General features: G+C 40.4%; 2 protein-coding genes across 6 annotated transcripts in view; one reads left to right on the top strand and one right to left on the bottom strand.

The window, feature by feature from the left end:
- Window positions 1-3,419: 3,419 nt before the first annotated feature.
- RPL35A (ribosomal protein L35a) lies at window positions 3,420-6,632 on the bottom strand. 3 transcript variants are annotated; one of them, XM_034999972.1, is made up of 5 exons: window positions 6,542-6,632; window positions 5,757-5,802; window positions 5,397-5,549; window positions 4,321-4,465; window positions 3,420-3,486 (listed from the first exon to the last, which is right to left on the bottom strand). In XM_034999972.1, the coding sequence occupies exons 2-5, from the start codon at window positions 5,765-5,767 to the stop codon at window positions 3,463-3,465; spliced, it is 333 nt and encodes a 110-aa protein (XP_034855863.1). In that variant the 5' UTR covers window positions 5,768-5,802; window positions 6,542-6,632; the 3' UTR covers window positions 3,420-3,462. The 3 variants fall into 3 exon arrangements, with proteins under 3 accessions (XP_034855863.1, XP_034855864.1, XP_034855862.1); XM_034999973.1 differs by having other exon boundaries at window positions 6,497-6,557; XM_034999971.1 differs by having other exon boundaries at window positions 6,506-6,557.
- A 197-nt stretch (window positions 6,633-6,829) lies between these two features.
- Window positions 6,830-13,648, top strand: part of IQCG (IQ motif containing G) — a 45,338-nt gene continuing 38,519 nt past the window's right edge. The window contains exons 1-4 of one of the 3 annotated variants that reach the window (XM_034999969.1): window positions 6,830-6,943; window positions 7,618-7,723; window positions 11,581-11,649; window positions 12,903-13,170. In XM_034999969.1, coding sequence (XP_034855860.1) covers window positions 11,642-11,649; window positions 12,903-13,170 — 276 coding nt within the window. In that variant the 5' untranslated portion in view covers window positions 6,830-6,943; window positions 7,618-7,723; window positions 11,581-11,641. Of the gene's footprint in view, window positions 6,944-7,039; window positions 7,724-11,580; window positions 11,650-12,902; window positions 13,171-13,648 lie in introns of those variants that run through there. The other 2 variants (XM_034999970.1, XM_034999968.1) reach the window with 2 other exon arrangements.

Here is a 13,648-nt window from a genome sequence, read left to right as displayed (position 1 = left end):
AAAAAAATTGAAAATTGGGGTATTTCCCCCAAGGCCCATTAAACATTAAAACAAGTAATTGGAAGCACTGAACTGGAAGTCATTTAACCAGAACTGAATACTGTAAATTACTGTACTAGGAACTGGAGATAGGAAGGAAAGAATAGCCCCAAGATTGTGCCATTCATTGGTAAAGATAATGTACTCAAATTCAAGGGTGGGTCACTCTACCAGTAAAGGCTCATTACATAATGAGTCTATCATCCCACAACTAGTGGAAATTGGGACTCCAAACCAAATTTATCACTTTCATGACATGTGCTTTTTCCACTACAAGATTACAAAGAAACTGAATTGTGAACAGAGAATAGCACCAGTCAACATCAAGTTCCTAATTTTAACAGTTGTGTCATGCTGGAGAGAGGCTATTTCAGTGATCCAGCCAACAAACTGCTAGCCATTCAACCTCATTTCTCTGAAACACGGGATTCCTCCAGTGGTACCTTTGACTTGAGGACTATCTTTGTACTCACCGAATCTCATTATGGGAACAGAAATGCATAAAGCACCCTCTCATTTACAAGTGCTGCATTATTAAATCAGTTGAAGAGGACGAATTTGCATGCAAAGTTGTTTTGCCACTGCATTTTCTCAGGTCATCCTAGGGATTCTCAGACTTCTCTTTGCCCAAATGCCCACTTGTTTATCCACCTCCATTACTCTACCATCATCCTTCTCAGAATACTGTATTCGTTAAACTCCTACAAAGGTGACAGGCTTTATGAGGTTTCCTCCTCTATATGCCTAATCCAGGGCGCCTGGGTGGCTCAGTTGGTTAAGCGACTGCCTTCGGCTCAGGTCATGATCCCAGAGTCCTAGATCGAGTCCCAGCTCAGCGGGGAGCCTGCTTCTCCCTCTGACCTTCTCCCCTCTCATGCTGTTTCTCTCTCTCAAATAAAATCTTTAAAATAAAAAAATTTTATATGCCTAATCCAGACATGAACATCCAGCTGCCTTCCTGGACATGTTCACAACTGAATATCCTATAGCTTCCTCAAACTCAACATCCCCCCCCCCAAATGATCTTCTGGTCCCCCAACTTTGTAAATGTACTATTACCCACCCCACAACCAAAGCTAGGAATGTTAACTTTGAAGACTCCTCAGTTGGTCTTTGAATTCTCTTAATCCTTAGTACAGCACATAAAACCTGGCATAATCTAGCCATTTCTTAGTTTTCTATTTATTTTCCACAGTATTAGGTTTCAGTTACATAACCCAGTTGAAGAGTTCCTCAGATGCCTTCTGCTTTCACATAAATCCTAAAAGTCTTTTTAAGATTTTACTTATTCATTTGAGAGAATGAGCAAGAGAGCGAGCATAAGCAGGGGGAGAGGCAAAGGGAGAGAGAGCAGCAGACTCCCCACTGAGCTGAGAGTCTGACGCAGGGCTCGATCCCAGCACCCTGGGACCTGAGCCGAAGGCAGATGCTTAACTGAGCCACCCAGGCGCCCCCTAAAAGTCAATTTCTATGAAATACCTCCCCAAGCATTTCTTCCTCTATTCCTAACCACTCCAATATATTGATACATCTTTGGGGCACCTGGGTGGCTCAGTCCGTTAAGCAGTGCATTTGATTTTGGTTCAGGTCAAGGTCTCAGGGTTGTGAGATGGAGCCCCACATCCAGCTATGAGCTCTGCGGGGGAGTCTGCTTGAGATTCTTTCCCTTTACCTCTGTCCCTCCCCCAACTCACGCACTCTCAAATTTAAAAATAGTACTGATACATCTACTTAAATGACACAAGAGAATACTTTTAGATTATGTTGTTTCTCAACAACTAAATCTCACTGGTGTAGGTCTGAGATTGGTGCTTCTTGCCGTTGACCCAATTTTTCAATGTCAATTTTCTTAGGGTTCTTATAACCAAATTGTGGCCATGAAATACAATGCTTAGATCTTGTGAAGAAAACATGGTTAACACTGGACCAAAGCTGCATCTGACCCACATCCACCTCTTTTGCCTTGAAGCTGTTCTTCCCACATAAGCCCAAATGAGCCTTGCAGTACAAGCACAAGGCCATTTCTGTGAAAGCTGGTATTTTTCCTTCCAACAGCAACTTTTGGCTTGAGGACCACCACTGGGCTAAACACACCTTTCTTATAACTGCTGTATGCTACTCCAAGTAGAATTAAAAACTGTAAAAGGGGTTCAGTTTGACCAAGTCTCAAGTTTCTTATTGGTATTTTCAGTGGAATGTCAAGATTTGGTGGTTAATAAAAAGATTAGCTGGCTGCTACTGCAACAATCAAGTATCTACAGCCACAATACTGCAAACTGATGCCTTGGCTCAAACTTTATTTCAACAATTCAGAGATCTGAAATACCCTGCAGCCCTGCTTTAGTTTCATCTTACACTAAAGTATCTCAATCCTACACTTTACTACATTAAAACATAGAACCAAACTACACTGTCTGGGCAACCTCCCCCCACTCCCAACTAAGAGTACTTTTTTTTTTTTTTTTAAAGATTTTATTTATTTATTCATGAGAGACAGAGACAGAGAGAGAGGCAGAGGGAGAAGCAGGCTCCCAAGGAGCAGGAAGCCCGATGCGGGACTCGATCCCAGGACCCTGAGATCATGACCTGAGCCGAAGGCAGACGCTTAACCATCTGAGCCACCCAGGCGCCCGAGTACTTTTTCTTGAGACATATTTTGTTTAACTTACACATTATTACCAGTCAAGTGTTCTATACTGGCATGCTTTGTCCAGCCACACATCCCAAGGATATCTCATCCTTGCCTATCTAAACAAGCTGCCAGATACTCTCAATATAATCCTCATTTTAAGTTCTTGCAACTATCATTTTTATGTCACAAGTTTCCCAACCGATCTATACTGAATAAGTGCATACACTTTAAGGTAATTAAGGAGGCCATCAAAATAATTTTAAGTTTCTTTCACCGACTCCCAATCTAATGAGGAAGGCAGTTACATGTAATATACCACAATACCAAAGTTGAAATAAACTTAAGAGTTATAGATCCATTTTGATGTGGAAACCTGGCCAAGTGTTATGGTGTATATCTGTACTGGCTAATACTTCTGGCTTCTGTCCTTCCTGGAATACATGGTCTCCATTTGTACAAAAGTTTTTCAGACAACATGTGCTCCATCACTTTAAAACTCCCAACATACTCCTTTTCCCACTGGCTCCAATCAAAGCTTGTTTCCCTCCCCCATCACATAAGGCCTTGTATTAAGATACTCTAACCTCTCTACCCTCATTAAAACCGTCCTGTTGTCTAAATCTCTGTAATTGCCGTTACATATAGCTCCCTGGCTTCCTTGTACTCTGAAAATGCTGGATAATCGTCACCATTTAAATACAGCAACTTGAATTTAGGAAAAAGAAAATGGTAAGCCATTTAACAAAAATACAAGAGAACAAATCTACACCTTTATTTACTTTTCATTAAATTTAAATCCTTGAGGGGTACAGCATCTAGGAAGAAAAAAGAAAACAGGGTGTAATTAGATGTGTGTTATATACAAATTTGTAAATGTCAGTTGAGTACAACAATATGGATAAATCTCCTCCCACTGTCCCATTACTCATCTCTAAAAGGGATCCAATGACTGCTTACATCTTAGCAGGGAGAGAACTAAATTCTTATAGTATCTAGATGAACACACTTTAAGAACCAGTATAGGGAACCCTGAAAATCCACTTAATTTTGCTTCTTCCAAGAACAGAGTAAAAACCTTCTGATGAAAAATCTCAATGGCTCAGAAGGGTTCCAAAGTACCATGTGATCCCAAGAATATAGCCTTATCTACTAAAAATGAATACTAAGGAAAACGAGCTGTTTTAGAAAACCACAGGATCTGGACTCAATGGCTTGAGCTGAAGTCCTGGGACCTAGAAACATGAGCATCAGTTTTCTTATATAAAATAAGGCTAATAACAACACCTATTCTAACAAGACTGTCATGAAGAAACGGGAGTATCATGAATTATGCCAGGAAAATTTTTTCTTTTCTAACAATCACTTCTGTGTTCAATAAATCTTTGCCAGAAAATTGTTCATTTAAATACTATCCCCCCGACCCCAAGCTTTAGCAAAATCTGAAATCTATATACAATCCTCCTGAACACTTTGCCTTCACTTTCCTTCTAATGCCAGGATATCTGATATTTCATAATACATCTACACGGTAGATAATTCTGAAGCACAACTCATGGGGTGATTTTAAAATCACAATAGTCTTTAGAGGTCAGAGCCCAAACCCGAGCTTAGTTTGACCCCAGTGTCATACTGCTAATAACTGTACTTACCACACGGATTCTGTGGCCAATGGCTTTAGCAGGAAGGTTGCTTCGGAATTTGGCACGAACCATGCCACTGTTTCCATGAGCACGAGTTACTTTTCCCCAGATTACTCTGGTTTTGTTTGGTTTGCCACCAGGAGTCACTGTGTTGCTGGTTTTAAAAGGGGATAAAAGAGGTGAGAACCCAGGCAACTAGTGTAGGGTGATACAAATTCAAGGTAACCTCTAGACCAGTGATCACCAACTCACAACTGTAGTTAACCACTAAGTCACCTGAGAAACTGAAGTCTGGGGCACCATTCATTCAACAAATATTTGAGTGCCTACTGTATGCCAGACACTTTTATAAATGTATTTTTTGTAATTTTGTAAAATACAAAATTGCAGTTACCAAAAAAAAATCCCTTTCAGATAACCAAGTAGTAAATAAAATATATTAAATGTCAGATAATAGCTGCAATATTTTAAAAAAATATGGAAAGGCAGAAGGTATCATGGAGTGAATCCTAGCTAGGCTAAGAGTAGAAATAGGAAACCCTGAAAGAATATGGTCTTAAAGCCTCCTTAATGACATTTTTACTAAAGACGGAGGAAAGTTGGTATCGGAGCAACAGACAGGTGATCTGAGTTATAATTTTAAAGGATCATTCTTGTTGCTGCAGGAATGGGGGGCAAAGATGAAAGCCATGTCCCCAGAAAATTTAACTGGTTTAATGAGTTTAATAATAATTTTTAAGCATGTATACAACCTAATTTCAAGAAAGCAACAAAATGAATTAAAGTACATGAAAAACTGCTCTGTAACACCTTAAGAGGAGCACAATTTAAGGAGTTGGTTCCTTCCTTCAAACAATTAACAGCTGTAACCTTTCTAAGTGCAGAAGATACCTAAATCCAACATTACCCAGACAAGTAACATCCTTCTATAACCTCCCACGAAGTTCCTTAAAGATCCAAAGTAGAAAACACAACAGCACCAAATATTAGTTTACCAACATCTTTTGATCATTCTTCTTTGAACAGGAAAAACAGACAAATCTCAACTAAAAACTTAAAAGGCATTATTAATACTATAAACTTACTTCTTTGCTTTGTACACATAAGCACATCTCTTGCCTAGATAGAATTCCGTTTCATCTCGAGCATAAACACCTTCGATTTTAAGAAGAGCTGTGTGCTCCCTCTGGTTCCGGAGACCCCGCTTATAGCCAGCAAAAATGGCCTTGGACCACAGCCTAAGACAAAACACACGGTAACCGTCAGTTGTTAAAAGATCCCGTTTCATGTCCCTGGTAAGATCTGACTTGTAATGAGCTCTACTCAAATGTTACCTATAGCAAATATCTAGTTTTTTCCCACCGGTTTCAATCTCATGTTTATGTTCATGCTTGTTAAAGACAAAAAAACTACAAATACAAAGCAATTATATGTAAAACCCGTACCTTCCAGACATTATTTGGCGTTAGAGGAGTCCTGTTCCCAGCAGGCCTTAAAACAAACAAAAAAACAGTTTAAAATCTTGGAACGCACGTTTCGCACCCGGTCCTCTCTCCGCTTCTTAAACCTGTCAGGCACATTCCTTTTTGCTCGGCATTTCACGTTAAGGGTACGGGGAAACATCATTATACTACGACATCTACATGAAGCACAGTCGGGCAAGACTTGCCAACCTCAGAGAAAGCCTGATAACTGAGCAAACTCCAAAATGAAGACCACAACGAAAAGTATCAAGACTCCACGGTAAAACAAGGAGCTCCTGAAAACTCCGAAAGGAAGCCCTGAGAAAATCCATACCACGATCAGCAGGAACAAAAATGAAGAGCGAGTAATCAGAGAGGCACACAGAAAGACAGGAACTGTACGGAAAAGGAAATGCTGAGGAAACGGGGACTGTAGACCTAGCCAGGTCTGGAGTGGGAGCGTAGGGAAAAAGAACTCACCCTAAAGGAGCACTGCCTCAAATAGGGAACTACACACGGGCAAAGTGCATCTACTACTCCGCTAAGGCCCAAGAAGCAACCGATTACGGGAGCGCCGGTCCTCCGGGCGTGCGGGGATCAGCACAATCAGTCCCACATCTCCTCAATCCTGTCCTCCCTGTTGCTGGAATCCATAGAAATCACTGGCTGGCACAGCCTCCCAGCCGCACCAGTGCCCTGCCGAGGCATATGGTTGAGCTCACCGCACTTATTTGCACCCAAAGTTCTGCCACAAAAACTCCCCTCACCTCCTCAGGCTCCAAGATGGCGGAAAAAGAAAGGCGAAGCCCCGCCGCGTGGCCTTGTGGGATAAACACCTCTCTGCCCCGCCCCCAGCTTAGGCATCTTCCGCAACCGCCAGAAAACATAAAAATAAAAAGCCTCAGATGTCTTTGACTGAAACAAACCACATTCAAGTGCACTCTTATAGTTCTTTCTCTAAGTCCTTTCATCTTTGTGAGCTGTAACACGTATTTTATAACAGAGGGAGGCAAGATGGTAGCCAGCTAAAGGAGGAGAAGAAAAGGTCCCCCGAAGCTGAGCGTTGCCAGAGAAACACCAGAGCTTGGTTCCTTGGTGGAAAAAGTGAAGCTAGACTGGAGGATATCTCCCCGCCTCGGATATCCCAGATTTGATTCGCCAACATGGGGGTATCTTTCCTTCCTACTACAGAGGAGTAGGGTGAACGGAGACTCTCGGATCCTAGCGTGGAAGAGAAAGGCCAGGAGCACGAAGGCAGGAAGAGCTCTTCCCTTCTCTTTTAAGTTTTCCCCCTTACTCCTTTCCTCCTACTCCTTTATCTCTTTCAAGAAATGACCTAAGTTCTTACCTGCATCCTTCGTTTTGACTCCAGACTGAATAGGACTGCCCTGAAAAGGCCTTAATGCCTTTTAAAGAGCACCGTGCCTACACGAAATGGGTCTTCAGTAAATACTTGCAGACGAGAATGAGATAGATTAGTGGATATCAGAGATTTACATTGCCTAATTATTGCACATTTATTTGGGTTTCTCTATGCTTCATTCATTTATCCAGCAATTTATTGATTAAATACTATGTACCAAGCTTTGTTCTTGGCTCGGAGGACACTGCAGTAAACGAAACCACAGAAGTCTCTGCCCTCATAGAGCTAACATCCTAGTAGGGGGAGCAAGACAATAAGCAAGTAAAATATATGGCACGTTAGAAGGTAACTGAGAAAAATTTTCTCTATCGAGAAAAAAATTAAGCAGGGAGGCCACTGTAAAAAAAGGGTTTTACTCCGAGATGAGAAACCATTTGAGGGTTCTGGCTGCAGAAGTGACTCGATCTGACTTCATTTTAGCAGGGTCACTCTGTTGAGACTGAAGGGAAGCAAGAACACCAGCAGGAAGATCAATTAGGAGGCTATTGTAGTGAACCTGATAGATGATGGCATGTAGACAGGGGTGGTAAGTACTGGAATTCTGAATATATTTTAAATGTAACCCTGACAGGATTTGCTGATGGATAAGGAATGGGAGAAAGGAGTAAAGGGTAACTCCAGAGTTTTATGAAATAGTATCTATAAATCGTATTTGAAGTCCTTTCATGAATACATCAGGATAGAATGTTTGTACCTTATAACCCACTCCCTCTATCCAGTTTTCTCTGTCCCAGAAATACACTAAAAGTCCCACTATTAAAGATTATTTATTTATTTATTTATTTGAAAGAGAGAGAATGAGAGAGAGAGAGAGAGCACATGAGAGGGGGGAGGGTCAGAGGGAGAAGCAGACTCCCCGCCGAGCAGGGAGCCCGATGCGGGACTCGATCCCGGGACTCCAGGATCATGACCTGAGCCGAAGGCAGTCGCTTAACCAACTGAGCCACCCAGGCGCCCCAAGTCCCACTATTAAATGTACTAGAAATCCAAATGTAAGTAGTCCTGGGAGGAATAACGCATTAAATGTGAGTTTTGTTTCTTTGTTCTTTCATTCACTCTACAAATACTTCTTGACCACAGTGCCTGAAACAGGATACAATAGTGAGCGTCACTATCATGTTCCTGCTTTTATGACACTTAAGTTTAGTGGGGGGAAATTACAACATTACACACTGTGAAGAGAACTCTGCAGGAAAATAAGAGTGCAATGAGTGAACAGTGGAGTCCTGATCCAGCCTGATGAGTCAGGGAAAGTGTCACCTGCAGAAGTGTCATTTAGGGCATTTTTCAAACCACAGGTGAAGGCCCAGTAGTAGATTGTGATTATAATACTTTATAGTATTATAGGCAAAATATGATAGAATCAAAGGTATTAATATCATATTAAGGGTAAATCGTTATATGAAACTTGTTTCAGTTATTTGCGTGTATGTATATTTATATATATGTATGCATGTGCACACTATGTATAAAAATCTCTGTATATAGGTCATTGCATCAGTCAGTGTTGCCTGGATGGAAACAATGATAGAGTTCAGAATTTCATAAAGGGTCTGCTTACAAAAGTGTAGGCAGGAGTGAAACTATAAGGGATGACATAGTCTCCAGGGACATGGGGCAGAAAAAGTTACCCAAAACCCCAAGAGAGAGCAATGTGGAGAGGATTGCCTGACAGGTGCCATGGCCTTTAATAGAGAAACATAGCCAACCAATGGTGATCTGGCAGGGAGGGAGCTGAGAGGATAACACTTGATCTCACTCTCCTACACTTACGGAATCTCCTGTTGGTGCGCTCCATAAGGGTCAGTCTCTCAGGGCGTAAGAAATGGTGGAAATTGATTTAGAGCAAATGACAGATGCCTAGCCAAATGCCATTGATTTAGGCTGGTACCTGATGGATCAGTGGGACTTTACAAGGTGAAGAGTGAGGGGAAGAATGGTTCAAATCAAAGGAATAGCACGTGCAAAGACCCTGAGTTGGAAAGGGGCATGATTCCATAGAACTGAAAGAAGCCCAAGGAGCCATGAGGGCAAGAAAAGGGCAGTGCCAAGTGGATATCTGAAGAGGAACAGAGCAGGCCAGATCATGCAGTTTAGAATTAGAATCCAAGTTTAGAATTTTAGCTTTTGTCCTAAGGCAATGGGAAACCATAGAAGAGTTCTAGGGAAAGACATGATTAGATTTTCAGTTTTAAATTTTCAATTTTTCATTTAAAAAATAAGACAAGATGAAATCAGAGAGGGAGACAAACCATAAGAGACTCTTAATCATAGGAAACAAACTGAGGGTTGCTGGAGAGAAGGGGGTGGAAAATAAAATTTTGTTGTTATAATTTGTTTATTTTTTAAGGAAATGGCTGGTGTATCAATATCTAAAAGAGACAGCTCATTATTTAATCTAGAGTATTCCAGCTGTAACTTTGTTTTTGTTTTTTGTTTTTTGTTTTTTTTTTTAAAGATTTTTATTTTTATTTATTTGAGACAGAAAGAATGAGAGACAGAGAGCATGAGAGGGAGGAGGGTCAGAGGGAGACTCGATCCCGGACTCCAGGATCACGACCTGAGCCGAAGGCAGTTGCTTAACCAACTGAGCCACCCAGGCGCCCTCCAGCTGTAACTTTGTAATGGGATGTTAGGCTTCTCATGATTCTTGGAAAAACTGTCATTCCCTTGATAGACATTAGGGGTGGCTGGGTGTAATGAGCACTAGGTATTATATGAGACTGATGAATCACTGACCTCTACCTCAGAAACCAATAATATATGTTAATTAATTGAATTTAAATTTAAAAATGGGGGAAAAAAGAAAATACAGTTTGGGGCTGGATTGAAGGAAATGAAAGCCGTTAGAAATGTAATTTCGGTTTAAACATGCAAACTGTTTAAACATAGACTAAAATGAAACATTTGGAAATTTGATTACATATTTTTCCCTTTAAACTAATAGTTTTTTAAAAAAAAATACTGACTTTTAGAAGAGGATAGCAAGGTAATTGCATATTTGATAAAATCCACAGGACTTCGTGATGGTTTGGATTGGGAAATGCTGGTATCAAGATGAAGGAGGAATGGGGGTGCCTGGGTGGCTTAATCAGTTGAGCCTCTGCCTTTCGGCTCAGGTCATGATCCCAGGGTCCTGGGATCCAGCCCTGAGTTGGGCTCCCTGCTTCTCCCTCTGGCCCTCCCCCTGCTCCTTCTCTCTCTCAAGTAAAGAAATAAAATCTTAAAAAAATAGTAAGATCGGGGCGCCTGGGTGGCTCAGTCGTTAAGCATGTGCCTTCGGCTCGGGTCATGATCCCAGGGTCCTGGGATTGAGTCCCACATCGGGCTCCCTGATCAGCAGGAAACCTGCTTCTCCCTCTCCCACTCCCCCTGCTTGTGTTCCCTCTCTTGCTGTCTCTCTGTCAAATAAATAAATAAATAAAATCTTTAAAAAAAAAAATAGTAAGATGAAGGAAGAATGACTCCTAGATTTCTAGCATTGAGGAATGAGGAGCCCAAACAGCATGAACATACTGGATAGTGCATCAGCATAGCCCTATCTTACCTGCATGAAGCACATTTACCTATGCCCCAAGCCTTAAAAAAAGGAAAAATAGAGAAACAACAACACATCAAAAGAACAAAATCTTCCTTATGCCATGATACTTCCTCTTAAAACTGCCCTTGTACCAGAAAATCTGGCTAGTTTGGCATATCTTTTTCAATTTACATAAAGATTCTGTTTTATATGTTTTCATTTTTACATATAATACTTATGTTGTATGAGATATATTTGTATGCCCCTTCTTAGGAGCACTTTGTTGTGGACAAAATCATACTGGAAACTTACCATTTATTACTCATTTAGCATAGAGCAAAATTCTCCATAGGGTGTTCTCATTGTAAAGCTTGCTTAAACAGAAAGGATTTTGGCTTATAGTAACATCTGGATAGTAATAGTAAACTGATTTTCAGGAGAAATACAGCTTTTCTAAATACAATCTCAAGTGTTCTTCTAAGTCCAGGTGCAATAAATTTTGTTATCTGACAGATCAGTGAGATGGAATGATCAAATTAAATATTTTAGTAATCAGAATAACAAAAGTAAATCTATAGATATTGCCAGTTAAAAATCAGAATATAATAATAATACGAAATCCATGTTGTACATTAATTTACCATAAGAAGAGACTCAAAGATTGCATTTATCAATAATTGCTTTTGTCATTAATTACATGATGTTAGGGGTTCTTCCATCTCTGGGACTGCTCTAATAAGCAAAAAGAAGGGATAAGCTGCAGCTCTTGTAATTCTTTAATTTTCTCTTATTAAAAGGGTATAGAAGTAATTTATCATTCAACACTCCCTTAAACTAATCTCAATGTTTTCTTCCCATTTTAGGTGACTGCATTTTTTGTGAGATTGTAGATGTACCACGGAAGTTACAATTAATTTAAGAAGAATGGGAGAGTATGTTCAAAATTCCAATTTATTTTGTATACATATTTATTTATTTAAATTATGCCTTATGTTAAATTTATTTATTTATCTATTGCTGTGAACAAATTACCCCAAAGCTTAGTAACTTAAAATATCAACTTTTATTATTTCACATAGTTTCTGTGGGTCAGGAATTTGGGAACAGCTTTGCTGGCTGGTTCTGGCTTAGGGTCTGTCATAAGATTGAAGTTGGCCAGGGCTGCAAACATTTGAAAATTTGACTGGGGCTGGAAGATATACTTCCAACACGGCTCATTTACAGAGCTGGGGAGTTGATGCTGGCTGTTGGCAAGAGGCCTTAGTTCCACACCCTCACAAACTTCTCCAAAGAGCTGCTTACATGTCCTTATGGCAAGGCAGCTGACTTCTTACAGAGTGAGAGATATGAGAGAGAGAGAGTAAGGGAAAAACTGTGTTTTACCACCTAAACCTACGGTTAGGTGATAAAAGTCCTTTTAATGTGGGGGAGACTACTTTTGTAGTCATACCCTTTTGGGTATGAATATAAGAAGGTGGGAATCATATAGGCCCATTTTGGAGACTGGCTACTACATACTGTGTTGTTTTTTGTTTATTTTATTTTATTTATTTATTTGACAGAGAGAGAGACAGCGAGAGAGGGAACACAAGCAGGGGGAGTGGGAGAGGGAGAAGAAGGCTTCCCGCTGAGCAGGAAGCCCGATGCGGGGCTCGATCCCAGGACCCTGGGATCATGACCTGAGCCGAAGGCAGACGCTTAACGACTGAGCCACCCAGGCGCCCCTGTTTTTGTTTTTAATGTATTTATTTTTTTAAGTAAACTCTGTGCCGACGTGGGGTTTGAACTCACAACCCCAAGATCACATGCTCCACCGAATGAGCCAGCCAGTCACTCCTGCCACATTCTGTTTTTCATTAATCATGGGACACACTTTTGATTAACATTTAAAGATGTTGCTAGACAAAAAGTTAATTTGGGCTGAAATTCAAATTGGTTAACCCATAGAATGGGTGACATGAAGTTATTAAACAGTAAGTGGCTTGCCTTTGGTTGTTCAGGATGTCACAGGGAGATATTTAGCAGAACCATGTGTAAACTCCTACTTTCATTCTTTATCTTGGTTATATGACAATATGGACTTCATAGGGGCCAATCTATATGCTGCCTGTGCTTTTGAGTTGAAGCAGTTTTTAAACATTTGGTGGCTGACTTATTTTTTTCTTTCTTTCTTTCTTTTTTTTAGAAGCCAACTAGAAGCCTCAAATCTTCCATCAAAAGTCTGGCATTCTGAGGTGACAGTGTCAGTGACAGGCGAGCCACCCAGTGCTGTAGAAGAAGAAAAAGAAACAGCTGAAGAAACAGACAAGGAAGTCATCCCGGAAATCATAGAGCCACTCTCCATTCTAGATGTGCTGAGGATCTCCGCGGTTCTGGAAGATACCACAGACCAGCTCTCTATTCTAAACTATATCATGCCAGTTCAGTATGGAAGAAGCCAAAGTATCAGCATGGTATATACACTCACCATTATGTAATTTTTGCTTTCTTTCCTTTTTATTTCTCTATCCCTTAGAGTACTTATGCTATCAAATTTAACATGGGAAATAGCACCTTTATCTCAGACAAAGAGGGCTATAATAATTACCTGAGATATGTACTCTGAATTGATGGAGGGAAATAACTATAGCTCAAGATACATTGCCAGTCAGAATATCCTTTTCTTCCAGTATGTTGGCCATTTCAAAAAGCCCTATAGTAAATCAGTATAAATACAGCATATGTACTGAGAGTAGCCAATTTACTGAATTGCCCCACCTATCTTACATTTCTTAGCTGCTGAAAGCTAACTGAACCCTCTGGGGAGGAAATTCAGTTGGACCTTCTCAATGTTTCTTTATTCTAAAAAGACTTTGTTATGTTGTTGAATATGCTGCAACCTGCTTTTGTGAATATCCAGCCAGGTCATTACATCAGCCATTACATTTTCAG

This window comes from Mirounga leonina, unplaced genomic scaffold, assembly GCF_011800145.1.
Source record: "Mirounga leonina isolate KUSES-001 unplaced genomic scaffold, KU_Mleo_1.0 Mir_115, whole genome shotgun sequence".
Taxonomy (NCBI): Eukaryota; Metazoa; Chordata; class Mammalia; order Carnivora; family Phocidae; genus Mirounga; species Mirounga leonina.
The sequence above is the reverse complement of the archived record's forward strand: the minus strand, read 5'-3'. Positions and strand labels throughout refer to the sequence as shown.